Genomic DNA, 18,684 nt, shown 5'->3' with positions numbered 1-18,684 from the left:
TAAAATAATTTTAAAAAAATAACAATTAAAAGAAAAAAAATTTATTTAAATAAATAATCTAGCCATGCATGGCTGGATGGAGATGAATGGACCAAAACCCAACCAGATGATCCATGCTGTGACCCAGGGTTGATTACTGCAACCAACTGGTTTATTCTGGACAGGACTTTGCTTGTAGATGCAGATGCTAAAAGTTTCCAAGATGACCAGAGGAGCCCTCAGGGAAAAGGAAACACTTGTTCCCTCGGAGTATTGGTTTGATAGTAAAAGGCAAATTAGAAATTCACTATTTAAAAAGGAGGCTATCAGGATATGTAGTATGAGGTAGGTGACTTACACACTTTCATGAAAGTAGTTATTACGAAGATGTTTGATAGGGGGAAAAATCCCCACAATATAAATTAACAAAATATAAAGTAAATGAGAGACATGAAAGACTATAAAACACAATATACATACACAAAATATAATGTGTATGACTGATAAAAATATTAGTAAAAAATTATACTTTAAAAAAAAAATTATCCTTGGGGAAAAAACAACAGGGTTCAGATCTGTTGCCCGTAGCGTACTTGATTCAACAGCATCTAACAAAAACTTTCAACTTTCAAAAATGACCCCCCCACCGAAACAAACAAAAAGAGTATTAATAATCTATATGTTTTTAAGATGATTAATAATCTGAATATTTAAAGTTTTATGGTTTTGCTTTTCACACTTAAAGTCCTTCATTCATTTGCTGTCATTGTTGTGTATCAAGTCAGAAATGACTCACAGCCGACTCTCCAGTGATTTCAGAAGCAGTAAATCACGTAGGAGACTGCCTATCTTTGTCGAATGGTGCAGCTGATGGACTTAAAGCAGGTACCTTTGTACTGGCAGTGCAACTCCTTATCACTAAGATATCATTATTCTTCTACTGGGTGTGGGTAAGGATCCAGTTCCATCTTCCCACATAGGCATATTCAGTTTTGTTGCCTGCGACTCATAGCGACCCTATGTACAACAGCCCTAAACTCCACTCTGTCCTGTGCCAATCGCACTCTGACACTCCCATCCCAATTATCCCAGTCACTGAAATCAATCCACCTCATAGAGGGCCTTCCTCTCCTGCGCCGTCCCTCCACCCTCCCAAGCATGATGTCCCTCTCTAAAGACCGGTCTCTCCTCACAACATGTCCAAAGTAAGTTAGACGGAGCCTCAGAATCCTTGCCTCCAAGGAGCCACCCGGTTTAACCCTCTCCAGGACAAATCTGTTTGTTTTCCTAGCAGTCCATGGTATTCTCAATACTCTTCTCCAGCACCACAGCTCAAAGGCATCAATTCTCCTTCTATCCTCCTTGGTCATTGTCCAACTCTCTGATGCATAACAGGTGATTGCGAAGATCATGGCCTGTATCAGGTGCATCTTAGTCTCCAGAGAGACACCATTGCTCTTCAGTGCTTTGAAGAGGTCCCTAACAGCAGACTTTCCCATGGCAATGTGCCTTTTAATTTCCTGGCTTGTGGTGCCAAGACTGTTGACTATGGAGCCAAGCAAACTAAAGCTGTGTACAATCTCAATCTCTTCACCATCCACCCTGATGCTGCCAATTGGTCCAGTCGTGAGAATCTTTGTCTTCTTGACATTGAGCCTCAATCCATATTGTAGGCTGCAGTCCTTGACACTCTGCAGCCTGCGGCTTTTATCATCATTTAATTTAAAGTTCATCCATTCTCTGCTGGTAACAGTGGTATAATAAATACTATCTAGTTCCACCTGAATTCAGTTTTATCTTCATTTAATTAAAAGTTCATCCATTCTCTGCTGGTAACAGTGGTATAATAAATACTATCTAGTTCCCTTTGTACACAGGGTCACTTAGAGTTGGAGTCAATTTGATAGCACCAAACAACATCACCATCTATGAGTTCTGTGGGCCACTGCAACAGATTATCAAACCCAGAAGAGAGTAAGAGTGCCAAGGGAGGGATGATGTTAGGTAGGTGCTGTCGAGTACGACTCTCAGTGACCCTATGAACAAGTGACCTGAACCCTGTTCCATCCTGTGCCATCCTCATCTCTGACACACTTGAGATCACTACTGCAGTCACTGTGGTAGGCACGAAGGTTAGTGACCGGAGCTATGTCTGACTGGCTGATCTCTACAGGCTGAGGCAGAATATAGATGGGAAAAGATCAATGATTGCTGCGGGGGGGGGGGGGGCTGAACACAGATGAATATTTGGTGCAGGGAATTAATTATTTAAGCCCAGGAAAAAAATTTGTATGACACTGTTGTGGGGGTTATTATAATGGTTGATATATATTCTGTATTTGTGAAAACCAAAACAAGTGTATAACCAAACTATAAAACAATGCAAATGATAGAATTTAATTAATAATAATGTATTATTATTACTATTGTCATGATTATTAATTGTTATTAGGAAAAACAGTGGGGGTAATATATGTGAAGTCTGTACAATTTTTCTATAAACCTCAAGCTCCTCTTAAAAAAAATGATGCAGAGAACTATGCAGAAAGTAAAAGAGGGATATGACAACCTGAATCAAAAGGACTGACCTAGTCTTGGATGTGAATGGCATAAAGGGGTTGGGAATCAGCAAGTACCTTTAAAAATATAAAATGTATTAATCAAACATCTCAATTCCATCAGTAGAAAAATACTTTTAACCCAGAATTCAATCAGTAAGATGGTAGAATAAAGACATCCCCAGATCTACCATGCATTCTGTTAGCAGGATTATTAACTAGTGAAAGAGCTCCATCTAAACAAGTGAGTAAATCAAGAACAATATAGAAAAAAAAAGAATATGAGATTCCGGAAATGAGATCCAATACAATGAGAAGTCCCAGGATGAGAGCTCGAAAATGAGTCTAATTCAGACAAAGCTTGAGGAAAAGGGGTGGGGGTGGGGAGAAAGGAATCCATTTCAGATGATCTTTGTGGACTAGTCTAGTGGCAGGAATCTGCACTGCAATCCCAAAGGCACATGGTTTGAATCCAACAGCTGCATCGTGGGAGAAAGGCAATTTCCTCCCGTGCAATTAACTACCTCTGAAAATCTGCCAGATGGTCAGCTATGGGTTGGTTCCAGCTCGATGCTACAAAATAACAATAACCCTTTGGAAAATAATGACATCCTTATAGACCTGATGGAGCATCTGGAAAACAGGAAAGATGAGAACATTAAGCATAGCAATTAACTCCAGGGAAAATTGCTTTATGAGAAACGTGCTTGGGACTTTGAGCTCTGCAACTAATTTCTATACAAACAGTAACTAATTTCTATACTGAACATTGACTAATAAATCAATAAGAAATTGTAATCTAATTACAACCCCACATCCACTGCCATCAAGTTTTTTCCGACCCGTGGCAACCCTCAGGATTCCAAGGCTGTAAACCTATATGGGAGGAAACTGTCCATCTTTCTCCCTTGGAACAGCTGGTTGATTTGAACCACTGATCTCTGGATTAGCAACACAACACATAATGCACCATGCCCTGGATCTTCATAACATAATAGGATGAGAAATAGGAGGAAAGCTACCGTAATAAAAAGTAAATAGACAGCATCTACAATTGATGATTCAGTAAACACCTATACAAGAATATTTTCTACAGACAATTTGTTGTTTCTCAGGAACAAGTGAAGGGCTTTTGTTATAAACTTGAGTCCTGTTTGATATTTTTCTTTTCCATGAGTCAGAATGGACTCATTTTTGGTTTTGATTATGGAGAAATTTGAACCCTCATCCACCACTGGCAGGAACATAAAGTGGGACAAACACTGTAGAAAACAGTTTGACATGTCCTCAAAAATTTGAACCAGAATTATCACAACTCAACAATCCCAGTCCTCAGTGTATACATGTATGTTGTTACTGTTGTTAAACACCCTCAAGTCAGAACTGACTCATAGTTGACCCTCCACTGGGTTTTCGGGCTCTGTAAACTGCATAGGAGGAGACTACCTATCTTTTGCCTGTGGAGGAGATAGCTGGTGGATTTGAACTGGGTGCCTTTGGGATGGCAGTGCAACTCCTTACCACTAAGATACCACAGCTCTCTTCTGTGTGCGTGTATGTATATATACATACACAGATCTAATAGCTTGAATCCAACAGCTGTTCTGTGGAAGATGAGTAATCTCCTCCCATGCAATTTACTGCCTCTGAAGAAACCCTGCTGGAGGGTCAACTATGAGTCAGTTTTGACTGGACAGCATATAACAGCAACAACAGATACAAAGAAGTAAAGGATCTAGAAACGTTGTTTAGAAGGATGTGTTCCTTAGAACAACCATGAGACTAAAATGGCACTCTCTGAACCAAGCCAAAGTTAATAAAGCAGGAAGATGTTTCCATACAAATGGAAATAAAGAATGCAGGGAAGAAAACAGGCGAGTGTTGACACATTGTGGGGAAACAAGTTGTAAATGAATTACTGATTGGAAAACTAACTTTCTATGTAAGCTCCCAGTCTAATGTTTAAAAAGGAATGAATCTATACAACAGTGTTCATTGCATCACTGCTGGGAAGTACTGACTTTTTATTAGTGGTGGTAGAGTAACTTGGAAAAAGATCCCAAGAATCGTGGTGCAATTTGAATACTGAAATCAGTATCACTGAATCATAGGTGTAGAAACTGTTGAGTTGGTATGTTTAGTTAGTGTCTTTTCACCACAATAAAAACAGAAAATAAGACACATGTTCCTGTTCCTAGACATACAAAACACTACTTTCAAAATGACCTTGGCCCCTGACGAAAAATGTAATCTGATTCTTATCTACTCCAGAGTTAACTCCCTTGCAATTTGGAGGCAATACAAGGGCTAGAGGACCATGGTAAATGACACCACTGGAATGCAATGAACAAAATCCAGAAACTGTTATTTACTATTGAGGAATTTTTATCGTTCCTTTCTAAAAGATAAGTATCATTTTAGTTTATTTCCTGAAAAGTCCTCCTATCTTAAAATATTTACTAGTAAAACTTTATGATGTCTCCCCAATCCCACGCACCCTCTTAGGTCATCTGGCCTCAACTGCCCCTGGGGTCTCAACAGCTGCTGAAATCCTGCCTGCTGCCTGGGGCCCAGCCTCTGTAGTTGGTGGGGGATTCACATAGACCCATGAGACTGTTCTTAAGCATTCTGGGACCAGCAATGCCTCAAAGACAGTCTCCCAAGGCTGCACATCAGCTTGTAATTCCAGAGCCTAGATTCTCAGAAGCCTAGCTTCCTTCCCCCAGGCTTCTTGTGCCACAATCCTGCCAGGGTCTAACCTACACTGACCCTGTCCCTCAGCCTCAGGGAGGCCCTCCAAGAACAGGCCCCACCTACCACCTGGTCTCATCTGACACCACTCTATGCCCTGCTTTGGCTCCAGTTCCATCCAAATATACTCTCTGGAACACTGGGAGGAAAGGCATGGCTCTGTATCTCTGTATACACCGCTCCCTCTGAAACCCCACACTCTTCACCCCTTGCCAAAATCATGCTTGCTCTTTTAAAATTCAATTAAAGTGTCGCTTCTGAGAAAAAAGAAAAACCAATTATATGATGTCTAGAATTTGTTTCAAAATAATCCAGGAAAGGTAGTAAAACGTATAACGTTAATCAAAAGATAGATGTATCAGACTCATTAATTATTTTCTTTACTTTTGTATAGGTTTGAAATTTTCCATTAATTTTTTTTAAATGTTCTTTACTCTTTTAAAAAGCTCTATGGAAATTTAAGTCGAATACCATACAATTTATTCTTTATGTACAGTATACAATTTTTAATATATTCACAAAGCCGTATTTTGTCAATATTACTAACTGTACACTTTAAAGTTGTGCCAAGAAATCTGGAGAACAACCACGTGGTCAATTGACTGGAAGAGATCTATATGTGTTCCCATCCCAAAGAACGGTGACCCAACAGAGTGTGGAAACTACAGAACAATCTCACTGACTTCACACACAAGCAAAATTCTACTGAAAATTATCAAAAAACGACTGGAACAACACATCAGCAGAGAACTGCCAGACGTCCAGGCTGGGTTTAGAAGGTGTCGTGGTACTAGGGATATTGTAGCTAATTTTAGATGGATCTTAGCTGAAAGCAGGGAGTACCAGAGGAATGTCTATCTGTGTTTCATTGACTATGCAAAGTCGTTTGACTATGTGGATCATAACAAACTGTGGCTGACTCTGAGAAGAAGGGAATCCCAGAACACTTAATCATGCTAATACGAAACCTATACTTGGGCCAAGAGGCAGTCATCAGAACAGAGCAGGGTAACACTGCATGGTTCAAAATTGGGAAGGGTGTATGCCAGGGATGTGTCCTGATCCATACGTTTTCAACTTGTATGCAGAACAGATTATCCAGGAGGCTGGGCTCTATGAGGAGAAATGTGGGGTCAAGATTGGTGGAAGATCTATCAACAATCTGCAATATGCAGACAATACAACCCTGCTTGCTGAAACTGAGAAGGACCTGAAGCGCTTGCGGCAGAGGGTCAAGGACTGCGCCCTCCAATATGGATTGAGGGTCAATGTCAAGAAGACAAAGATTCTCACCACTAGGCCAATTGGCAGCATCAGGATGGATGGTGAACAGATTGAGATTGTTCACAGCTTCAGTTTGCTTGGCTCCACAGTCAACACTCTCAGCACCAGCAGCCAGGAAATTAGAAGACGTACTGCCATGGGAAAGTCTGCTGTTAGGGACCTCTCCAAAGTACTAAAGAGCAATGGTGTCTCTTTGGAGACTAAGGTGCATCTGATACAGGTCATGGTCTTTGCAATCACTTGTTATGCATGACTAAGGTAGATAGAAGGAGAATTGATGCCTTTGAGCTGTGGTGCTGGAGAAGAGTATTGAGGATATCATGGACTGCTAGGAAAACAAACAGAGTCATCCTGGAAAAGGTCAAACCGGGCTGCTCCTTGGAGGAAAGGATACTAAGGCTTCGTCTAACATACTTTGGACATGTTGCAAGGAGGGACAGGTCCTTGGAGAGGAACATCGTGCTTGGTAGGGTGGAGGGACAGGGCAGAAGGGGAAGGCCCTCTATGAGGTGGATTGATTCAATGACTGGGGTAATCGGGATGGGTATGTCGGAGACAGTGTGATTGGCACAGGACAGAGTTTAGGGATGTTGTACATGGGGTCGCTATGAGTCACAAGTGACTCGATGGCACATAACAACAACAACAACAACACTACTTTAAAGAAAGTTATGAATAAAGACTTTCAGAACTTTTTTTATCATTATAAAAAGAAAGTCTATAACCATCTGCAATCATTCACCATTTCCTTCTCTCCCAGCCCTAAGTAGACATTAATCTAATCTCTGCCTCTACAATATGCCTATTCTGTACATTTCATATAAACAAGACAATAAGATAGATGGTCTTTTGTGACTTGCTTCACTAAGCAAAATATTTTTAAGGAAGCTCCTTTGCTTTTACAACAAAGTTTGTACCATTAAAATAAAGACTATTTAAAAGATCATTTATTATAAGATTACTGAACACAATAGCAGATCAGGACAAAAAACCCTAAAAGATCACTAAGCTGACTATAAAATACACATAGGCAGCTTTGAAGATGAAACCATAACAGAAATATAACAGAAAACAAGAGAATTAGGATAAAGTAGTATACAGACTATGGAAAATATTTTACAACCTTTGCTTGTCAAAGAGAGTAAATTTTCCTAAAGAAGGTTTAGAAAAGAAGACCGACCCTCAGAATATCTGGCAAAGATCATTGCTGGAGGACAGTAAATTTAAGATTGTTATTTTTAAAAACGGCACAACAAGATAAAGGTAAATAATCCAATTGAAAAATGGGCACAGGTTATGACAGACACTTCACCAAAGACATTCAGATGGCTAACAAGCACATGAAGAAATGTTCAAAATCCCTAGCTCTAAGAGAGATGCAAATCAAAACAACTATGAGATATCATCTCAGCCCAGACAGAATAACAAGATTTAACAGAACAGCAAACAACAAATGCTGGCGAGGTTGTGGAGAAACTGGAACCCTTATTCACTGTTGGTGGGAGTGTAAAATGATGCAAGCACTGTGGAAAATGGTGTGGCGCTTTCTCAAAAAGTTGCAAATAGAGATACCATTTGACCCAGCAATTCCACTACTGGGAATATGCCCTAAAGAGACCCTAACCGACATCCAAGCAGATATTTGCACGCCCAAGTTTATCACGGCTTTGTTCACAATAGCAAGGAGTTGGAAACAACCTAAGTGCCCATCAACAAACGAATGGATAGAGAAGCTGTGATATATTTACACAATGGAATACTATGCTGCACTGAAAAACAAGGAACTCATGCAATATTATTCAAAATGGGTGACCCTGGAGGACATTATGCTGAGTGAAATATGTCAGTCACAAAAGGGCAAATACTGCATGGTGTCACTGTTATAGAATGAGAATGACATCAGGGTTGGGGTAAGACTGAGAAAAAAATGGATAAATTATGTATACTGCATTGAAACAGATGAGAGAGAGAATAGTTTAAAAGCGATATGTTGTTGTTGTTGTTATGTGCCATCGAGTCGCTTGCGACTCATAGCGACCCTATGTACAACAGCCCTAAACTCCGCTCTGTCCTGTGCCAATCGCACTCTCTCTGACACTCCCATCCCAATTATCCCAGTCACTGAATCAATCCACCTCATAGAGGGCCTTCCTCTCCTGAGCTGTCCCTCCACCCTCCCAAGCACGATGTTCTTCTCCAAGGACCGGGTCTCTCCTCACAACATGTCCAAAGTATGTTAGAAGGAGCCTCAGAATCCTTGCCTCCAAGGAGCCACCCAGTTTAACCCTTTCCTGTTTGTTTTCCTAGCAGTCCATGGTATTCTCAATACTCTTCTCCAGCACCACAGCTCAAAGGGATCAATTCTCCTTCTATCCTCCTTGGTCATTGTCCAACTCTCTGATGCATAACAGGTGATTGCGAAGACCATGGGCCTGTATCAGACGCACCTTAGTCTCCAGAGAGACACCATTGCTCTTCAGTACTTTGGAGAGGTCCCTAACAGCAGACTTTCCCATGGTTATCACAAGAGTCCAGAATTAAGGTTGTATAGTGGAGTGTACTGGGGCGGTGGGGAAGGGGGTGGTTACGGGGGGATTGTATACCAATGAAAGAATTTGTCTTTTATTTTTCAAAGAGAGGAGCGAACTAGGGGAGAGGGGTGGGCAGGGAGAATAGTGCAACAATGAATGAATGGAAGCCAAAAATCTCTGTAAATGTTCACTAAAATTATATTTTTTTAAAAAAAAAAGGAAGTTCCAAATGATTATTCTGAATTCTAAAGTTTAAGAACCAACATCTAATTAGTACAAATGCAGAAAATTAAATATGTGTGAGTCAAGAGAATAGCAAGAATAAAATGCACACCCACAAAAAGGGTGAAAAAAGGAAAAAAATAACTGAAATCTTGCCATATTTTTAAGTGTCCATCATTAGATAAATAAATTGTGGTACATATATATAAAGGAATCCTATGCAGCTACAAAGAATAATGAAGAGTTCATGAAACATAACACAGATGAAACTGGACCATACTATTGTTGTTGTCCTTAAGTACCAGTGAGCTGAAATGACCAATAGGTGACCTTCTAAAGGGTTTTCAGAGGCACAGAGAAGGAGGTGGTACATTCTTCTCCCTGGCAGATTCGAACAGCATGCTTCTGGGATTGCAGCACATATTACTAGGCCACCAGAGTATACAATACTGAGCTTAATATGTTAATTGCAGAAGGACAAATAGTTCCACTGTTATACAGATGAAGATGACACAACATGACCAAGGTAAATGCATCAGAGATTGGTCCACACAAGAATATGATACTTTTAGTTTTAAAAAGAGCACGAGGTGCTTTGCTACAAGACTCCCAGAAGCAGACATTGGGATTCTGGCTTCATAGTTTGGAGGCAGTCTGCCGTATACGCAGCCCACTCCAGGGAAAAATGACTTGCAGAATTGCCATACTTTTTTATCATGTATAGATGCATCACCGGCACTAGCGCTGCAGCAGACTGCCATCTTCGAGACCATCTTCATGAGCTGTTTCTCCTGTACTGCCAGGTCTCAGCCAGTTTCTTCTGGATATGACCCAGTAAGAATCTGCTGAAGTTCTACTAAAGTCCCCAAAGTTCCCCATCTACCATGCTAAGGATGGCATTTTTTTTTAAATCATGCATCACATACAATGCACCCCTAACGATGTTTAGCCATCCTAAGTAATAATAATAATCCCTCCCTGAAATATCCATGAATATATGGAAAAGCCTCCCTTGTAAATGTATAACTCCAAGTTTTCCTAGGTGACAATTTCTAAGCTGCTTCACTTCTTGGCTAATTAAGAAAAACATTTTCTTTCACATTTAAAAAAAAAGGTACAAAAGAAAAAAGAGACTGTTTTAACAATAGTTTTAACAGATAATTTTGAAGCAACAATAAAAACAAGCAAAAAATACGTGTGCACTCATCAATATCAACTGGGATAACAGAGTTCACGAAGAGATCTACATTTTACAGTCCTGAGTATAAACTGGGTTTCTAAAAGCTTAAGAGCGGCCAGCTAAGGCCCAACTATTTGGCCTCTTCTATCTGGAACAAGAGGGAAGAAAAGCAAAGATGCACAGAAACAATTAGTCTAAAACTTTAATGGACCACTGCAGCTCAGCTTCTGTGACCCAGAAACAAAAGAGCTGGTGCCCTGCAACGACTGCTGATCATTCTAAAAGAGACAGCAGAAGATCTGGAATAGACGGAGAAGTGTGGAACAAAACTAAAAAACATTAAAAAGATCAGATTTTCAACATCATTCTGGTAATAATGGTTCACAGTAGAAGTCAATAATCTAACTTAAAGTGTGTTCAAAGTGTTCTTTATTCCAGATCTTATAATGCAGCTAAGGTAACTATAAAGATATTTTTTTAAAAAAAATTTTTAATATGTTGTCAAATAATAAAAGGCAAAAGAATTTAAATATAAAATGATCAAGTTTACTGGTCTGCTTCAATGGGTAGACATGTTAACTATGCCCTTGGAACAAAATTCACCACCAGGGCTCAACTTACAGCCAAATAACAGACAAACCAATTAGGTCAACACAAAGGAAGACACCCCCATCTCAGATAACTAGTCATGTTGTTCTTGTTGTTGTTAAGTGCTGTTGAGTTGTAGAGGACTCATAGTGACCCTATAATTGAAAGACCTGAACACTTGTATAACTTTCATTGTTTCTCCACTTTCATAGTTTACAGAAGCAAGCTGTTTCGGAAGTGGATGCCACTCCTACTTCCAATCTTGTTTTAATCAGGAAGTTCCACCGAGCACTGTCCACCATGGGTAACCATTATTTGCTTGCTTCTTTTTTCTTTTTCTTTTCTTTTTATGTTTACATTGTTGTTGTTGACTCCCATCAAGCTGAGCACAACTCATAGTGGTGACCCTATGAACAAAAGGCCTGGAGCCTTTCTATAAACTATCGTTATTTATCAAAGTTCATAGCGTTTCCAGAGGCACGTTGTTTGGGAAGTAGATGTCACTTCTGCATCCAAACCTGTCTTAAACTGGGAGCTCCACCAAACACTGTCCACCATGGGTAACTGTTATGGCATTTGACACCCCAAGTTATAACTGTAAAATTCACCCTGTCTCAAAGAGTTCCTCTAGGTCATGATTTCATGTCACAGTGAAATATTTTAAGTAACTATAATACATCACAGAATTAAATTTATATTCTTAAATAATGAACTCTAGGGGAGCTCTGGAGGCCTAGTGGCAAGGAGCTGCAACTACAATCCCAGAGGCTCACGGTTCCAATCCACCAAATGCTCTGCTGGGGAAGGAGGGACAATCTCCTCCTGTACCAGTCAGATCTGATTTGACAGTACACTCACACAAAAATAATAAAAAAAAAATTTAAAAAAAAAAAGAACTCTAACTACATAACAATGATTTAAACACATGTGCTCTGCAAAGAAAAACAAAGATGCACATACTCTCAATTTTTTTTTACCTGCAAGATATTAAAAATAGTTACTACAATCTGTTGATATATAAATACCGAGAACCTAAACACTAAATAAACTTTAAAATCTGAAAAGGGGTATGGAATATGAAATATTGTAGGTCAGTGTATTAAAAAATCCAGTATTTGAGACACATACGTAGATTAAAACACATGTATTCCTATGTTGTTGCTACATGCCATCAAGTTGAAATCAACTTATGTATGGCTGACCCTCCAGAGATTTTCAAAGGTAGTAAACTGCATGGAAGGAGACTGCCCTTCTTTCTTCCATGGAGCAGCTGGTGGATTCAAAGCACAAGCCTTAAATTGGGAATGCAGTACCTTACCACTAAGCCACCAGAGTTCCCTTATATGCATATAGCAAAGTATATACAAGTAAATATACATGCACATATAGCTGCAGGTTGTTGTTTTTAAGTGTCATCGAGTTGCCTGCGACTCACAGTGACCCTATGTACAACAGCCCGAAACCCTGCTCTATCCCTTGCCAATCTTATAGACTCTGACACGCCAATTCCTATTACCCCAGTGACTGAATCAATCCATCTCATCGAGGGTCTTCCTCTCCTGCGCTGTCTCTCCACTCTCCCAAGCATGACGTCCCTCTCCAAGGACTGATCCCGCCTTGCAACATGTCCAAAGTATGTCAGATGAAGCTTCAGAATCCTTGCCTCCAAAGAGCAGCCTGGCTTCCCCCTCTCCGGGATGAATTTGTTTGTTCTCCTAGCAGTCCATGGTATATTCAATATTCTTCTCCAGCACCACTGCTCAAAGGCATCAACTCTTCTTCTATCATCTCTAGTCACTGTTCAGCTCTCTGATGTATAGTAAGTAATTGCAAAGACCATGGCCTGTATCAGGTACACCTTAGTCTCAAGACTGACTCTGTTGCTCTTCAGTACTTTGGAGAGGCATCTGACAGTAGACTTTCTTTTTTTTTCTGACAGTAGACTTTCTAAATGCAATTAGTCTTTTAATTTCCTGGCTGCTGGTACCAAGAGTGTTGATTGTAGAGCCAAGCAAACTGAAGCTATCAACAATCTCAATCTCTTCACTATCTATCATGATGCTGCCAATCAGCCCAGTGGTGAGAATCATTGTTTTCTTGATGTTGAGCTTCAATCCATATTGAAGGCTGCAATCCTTGACCTTCTGCATCAAGTGCTTCAGGTCCTCCTCAGTTTCAGCAAGCAGGGTTGTGTCATCTGCATAACGCTGATTGTTGATGAGTCTACCTCCAATCCTGATGCTATACTTCTCAATATGTATACATAAATATTTGTATGAAGACTGCTGTACTGGGTTAAAAAAACGTAGGGCCATAGTCTTGGAGACCAAGATAAGCAAGTGGCATAACACAGTTCATAAAGATAATATTCTACATCCTAGTTGTAAGAAGCTTTAATGCAATCCTAAACACACGCAGTTTGAATCCACTAGCTGCTCTGTGGAAAAAGGATGGGCAATCCCTTTCCACTCAAATTACTGCCTCTGAAAACCCACTAGTGGGTTAGCTATGGGTAGGTTCCACCTAGAAGGCATATAACAACAACAGTTTTGCAAATTGTTATCAGGGAGCTAAGATACAACCACTTGTATGGTCTCTACTTATATAGAGCAAAAGAAAATTAAGGAAATCAGAGTCTTAAAGAAGAAACTAGTTCACAGAACTAATTACCTCACAGGAACCACAGCCTCTTCTAGCCCCAGACCAGAAAACAACATCATGAAAGATGGAGAAAGGATTGAAACTGTCAACAACTTCATCTTATTTAGACCCACAATAAACACCAGTAGTCAGAAGATCAGCAGACATATGACTAGGAAAAGTCTGCAATCAGGGATCTCCTCAAATTACTGAGAAGCAATGATATCAGTTTGAAGACTAAAGGTGCTCCAGATTCAGGTCATTATCTTTTCAATCACTTCCTATGCATCTTATAACTGGACAATTAATATGGCTAACAGAGTAAGAATCACTGTAGTTAAGTTGAATATCCCATAAACTGCCAGAGAACAGATAAATCTTCGATCAAGTGCAGCCAGAGTGCTCCTTGAAGGTAAAGATTCATCTCACATACTTTGGGCATGTTGCTAGAAGAGGTTATTCCTTCTAGAGGAACATCAGTCTTGGGAGGGTGAAGGGTCAGTGAAAAGAGGGGAAGACCTTCAAGAGATGGATTGACATAATGACTGCAGCAAGTATAGACTCAGTAAGTATGTCAGCGATTGTGAGGCTGGCACAGGACAGGACAGGGTTCAGATCTGTTATTCATAGGGTCACTATGAGTTGTATTTGACTCAACAGCACCTAATAATGATAGATGAACAAATGTTTATTAATAATATTAATTATAGTCTGTAATAGATACAGATATATTCCCCTTTCAAAAGTCTGTTTTACACTACTTTGCTTTCCAGGAGTTCTGGTGGCTTAAGTGGTAAGGAACTGGGCTGTCGATGCAAAGGTATGCACTTTAAATTCAGTAGCTTCTCAATAGGAGTAAAATGAACAATCTCCTGTGCTATTTACTGCCTCTGAAAATCTGCTGCAGGGGCCAACAACTGGTCAGTTCCAACTCAATGGTACACAACACCGTCACTTTTACAAAAGAACTATAGCAGTACCTGTTTTTGATAACTAAACCTAAATAGGATTTTCACATTTAAATTAAAAAAAAGATAAAAGCCAAATAATAACTGGCATTCAGTGAGTTGTTTAAGAAATAGCATACAACCCGGCAAGAAGGCAAGTTCCTTCGCTTGAACACTCAGCCACAGCTTTGAAATGTGTATGTCAGTGTTATCTTGGGTTTTATGTGGATTTACTAAATAATTCTTGAATCTGAGAATGCTAAACAGTTTTCCCCATATAAATTAATGGTTATTGTTTCTTTGTTTTATGCTAGCTTACTACGTATTTCACAGGAATGCTCTACTTTCAGGTTGTAGGTAAAATCTGTACTAAACAACAAAAAAACACAGCGAGTGGTGAGTGGATTAAAAGTGACAACTTTCTGGTTAGCAGTAAGTACTTTAAACCCTGAACCATCAAGGTTCAAGATTACAAATAATCTTCCCAAACCTCCCTACTCCCTGAAAAAAAAACCAAAAAACAAACAAACACACCAAAATCCACTGCAAGGAGTTGATTTCAACTCATAATGATCTTTCATTGGGTTCCAAGTCCATGCTGTAAATCTTAATGGGAGGAGATGGCCTGCCTCATAGTTCTCCTTTCCTGGGTTCTAACTTTTCTGTTAGCAGTCCAAACACAACCTAGTATGCCACCAGGGCTCCTTATAATTACAGTTATAATGAAGTATTTCCACCCCAAATTCTGATAACCTACATAAAATCAAACACTCTACTGAATGAACAAGAACATGAACTGTCAAAAACTACATCAAGGTCAGGGCACTGACATTAAGATCAAGTTAATCTTTGTTTTTATGGTCCACGGCTTTTATGTCATCAAGGAAAGGTAGAACTAAATTTCTCAAGATCGTGAATACAGGAAGGTAGGATTCAAATTTCTTTGAAAAAAAATTCGTAAGATAGTTTTGGGAGGATAGCTTTTGTTATTCTAACAGCAATGAGTCTTGAGAATTTGAAGAAATAAAACTCAAACTCATAATTTTACATCAGTATAACTATCAAAAGCTCTACAGGAATGCAAAATGTGTTCACTTTTTCTATAAGAGGGAACTCTGTAAATTCATAAATTCAATGAAAATGTAAAGTACTCAAGTCTACTTCTGACTTAATTTACATTACTTTCCTTCTAACCTTAAAGCATAGACGCTTCCAACATTTCCGGATGATTATCATATATAAGTTCTAGGAAGTAATACTACTTTCAAAGGAGATTTTTATTTATCAACAACATATGAAAAACAACATGCTAGAAATATGTGAACGTTATTTTTTATATCTTTCCATTGTGCAGCTTATGTTTCAAAATTGAGATGCTCTGCTGTGTATCAAGTCAATTCCAACAGACGACAACTCAATGTGACTGCTCCATATGGAGTCCTACTCGATAATCTTCACCAGAGCAGATCACCAGGTCTTTTTTTTCCAGGAAAACTGCTGGTGAGTTCGAACTGCTGACTTTTCAGTGGGCAGCGGTGCACTTAACCACTAAACCACCAGAGCTCCTTTCAGAAACCCTAAAGTTAGGTTAAAGCTTTCAAGTACAACTGTGTGGACATCTTCACTAAGGTCTCACATTTCCTTCCAACAAATAGTCAACCAATATTTATTATGGAGCCCCAACTTTCTAGGCATTGCGTCCTATCAATATGGCTCCATTTTCATAAAAGTCCAACAGCACCTAACCACACCTATATATAAACATTAGACTCTAAGCCTTCCACCCAACTCTCAATATTCTGGATTTTAATTAAGTCGCTTTTACTTCTTCCACTAATCCAGAAGTCCTGACAGTCCTGCAATCTCTTGTTCCATTTTTTCCACAACACTCTTTATACAAAGCTTTCCACAACACTCTTTATACAAAGCAACAAAAGAAACTCCTACTCCAACCAAAGGCAGCTTCATTATCTCTATACATTTCCTTTTTATTCTCCCCTCCGTCCGCTTATATTCTATACTGTCTTTGTTATTCGGAAGGTATAGGACCTGGGGGTAGGAGGAAACACTCACCTCATGCTATAGGCACCAGCACCCAGTTCCTGGCCGATCCCAGACAGACTAGCATCAAAGTCCTGCACCAGCCCAGATTCAATCACTTCATCCGCCAGAGGCAGCTTCAGAGCCCAGGCCATCCTGGCTCCTTCCTTGCCCCAGAAGACGCGGTTGCTTGTACAAAGACGCGGAGTGTGATTCCACCCAACAGCGGCAAGACCGTGGACAACTCTAAGCCCACGTCTCGCACGCAGTGCCCACCAGCCAAGCCAGACAGGCACTGCTCGCACAACTGAACTCCCGTATCCTGGGCTCCTCGCTTTTAGCCACCCAGCTTAGGAAAGCCTTGCTGCCCAGCTCTGTAAAGCACGAGGCGCCCTTTGCTCAACTATTCCAGACTGTCTAGAGGGAGCCCTCGACTCCGGACTCCCCACTCCTCCCCCACGAGCTCTTAGTGGTTGCTCGCCGGTTTCCAGACAAACAAACAGCAGCGACTGGCATCCACAGTGTGAAGATCCCACACAGCTCCTGCACCTTTTCCCCCGCCCCTTTTTGCTGAAGCCCCCTTCCTCCTGGGACCTGCTCTCCAGTTCCCCTCCAGGCCTTGCTTCCGGTCAGTTCCAGTATTACTTCCGGTCACCCCTTCTAAACCTCACGACCCTTAGAACCAAATGTAGGTTTCCTTAGACTTGAGTCCCCGCCATCTGCAGCGCCCCTCTAACTCGAAACATGGAAGATGAAAGTCCAGCACCAGCTTGAAAACCAGACTCCATAGGCCCCCCCACTGCCCCACCACCAACCAATCATGGCGCCTTCTTCCTTCACACAGCGAGTCTGACGTAACCCGAACGTTCGCCAGTGAAGAAGAGACTTCGTAGATTTCTGAAGTGTTGATAGGCTAACTAAGGCAGGGCTCCCGCCCTAGAGGCGGGACTGGGCGTTCTTGGGGAGAACGCGGCGCGTGTCCAGCGTGTCTTGGGTGAAACGTCCATCTGTGTGATTCTGAATTCTATGTGTTCGCTGCATGTCTACTCGCCACTCTAAGGCACTGGAGGAGTCATACTGAACCTTCCACCTCGTAGAGTCTTTTGACAGTTTCCCGAAAGTGCTCCACTTGGGCTCCTTTGTTCCTGCTTATCCTACCTGGAATGCTTCTTCTTTAAACTCAATCTCCAGGGAGGTCAAGTCTAAGTTTAAATCTCAGTTCCCTAGACATTAATTCTCTAGACATTAATCTCCTGCTAAGGATTCTGAAGCTTCGTCTGACGTACTCTGGACATGTTGCAAGGCGGGATCAGTCCTTGGAGAGGGACGTCTTGCTTGGGAGGGTGGAGGGACAGCACAGGAGAGGAAGACCCTCGATGAGATGGATTGATTTAGTCATACACAGGGGTAATGGAGATAGGTGTGTCGGAGACAGTAAAATTGACAAGGGAGAGAACAGGGTTTAGGGCTGTTGTATATAGGGTCGCTCGCTGTGAGTCTCAGGCTACTCAACGGCACATAATAGTCCTCTGCTTAAATTTTAAGAACAAGAAAGCATGAAGTAGATATGTCATTTTTAAAAAGATTTGCACGGAGACAAGGAAAGGAGAAATACTCTGAAGTAGGATTTAGGCTATAAAAATAATGAAATTCGTGGTTTGGGCTGATATCTTCTCATTTATGTCCCAGTTTAGAAATGTCAGATAAATAACTTAATTTCACTGAGATTTAGGTTTCTCACTTGTAAAGTAGTGATAACCATACCTGACCCATATTCCATCTTTGAGGATTAAGTGATTTTTGTTGTTGTGATGTGCCATCGAGTCACTTAATGTCATAGCAACATTATGTACAAGAGCCCTAAGCCCTCCCCTATCTATCCTGTGCCAGTCTCACTGTCTCTGACACACCTACTCCCATTACCCCAATCACTGAATCGATCCATCTCATCGAAGGTCTTTCTC

General features: G+C 40.6%; 1 protein-coding gene across 5 annotated transcripts in view; it reads right to left on the bottom strand.

Moving 5' to 3' along the window:
- The window catches only part of TFCP2 (transcription factor CP2), a 74,154-nt gene extending 56,603 nt beyond the window's left edge, over window positions 1-17,551 (bottom strand). For 2 of the 5 annotated variants that reach the window (XM_006900226.1, XM_006900224.1), the window contains exon 1: window positions 16,754-17,551. In XM_006900226.1, coding sequence (XP_006900288.1) covers window positions 16,754-16,875 — 122 coding nt within the window. In that variant the 5' untranslated portion in view covers window positions 16,876-17,551. The remainder of the gene's footprint in view (window positions 1-16,753) is intronic. The other 3 variants (XM_006900225.1, XM_006900227.1, XM_006900228.1) reach the window with 2 other exon arrangements.
- Window positions 17,552-18,684: the final 1,133 nt, after the last annotated feature.

Source organism: Elephantulus edwardii, unplaced genomic scaffold (genome assembly GCF_000299155.1).
Source record: "Elephantulus edwardii isolate Elephantulus edwardi_28Jun2011 unplaced genomic scaffold, EleEdw1.0 scaffold00278, whole genome shotgun sequence".
NCBI classification, from domain to species: domain Eukaryota; kingdom Metazoa; phylum Chordata; class Mammalia; order Macroscelidea; family Macroscelididae; genus Elephantulus; species Elephantulus edwardii.
This window is presented reverse-complemented; position numbering and strand designations above follow the sequence as displayed.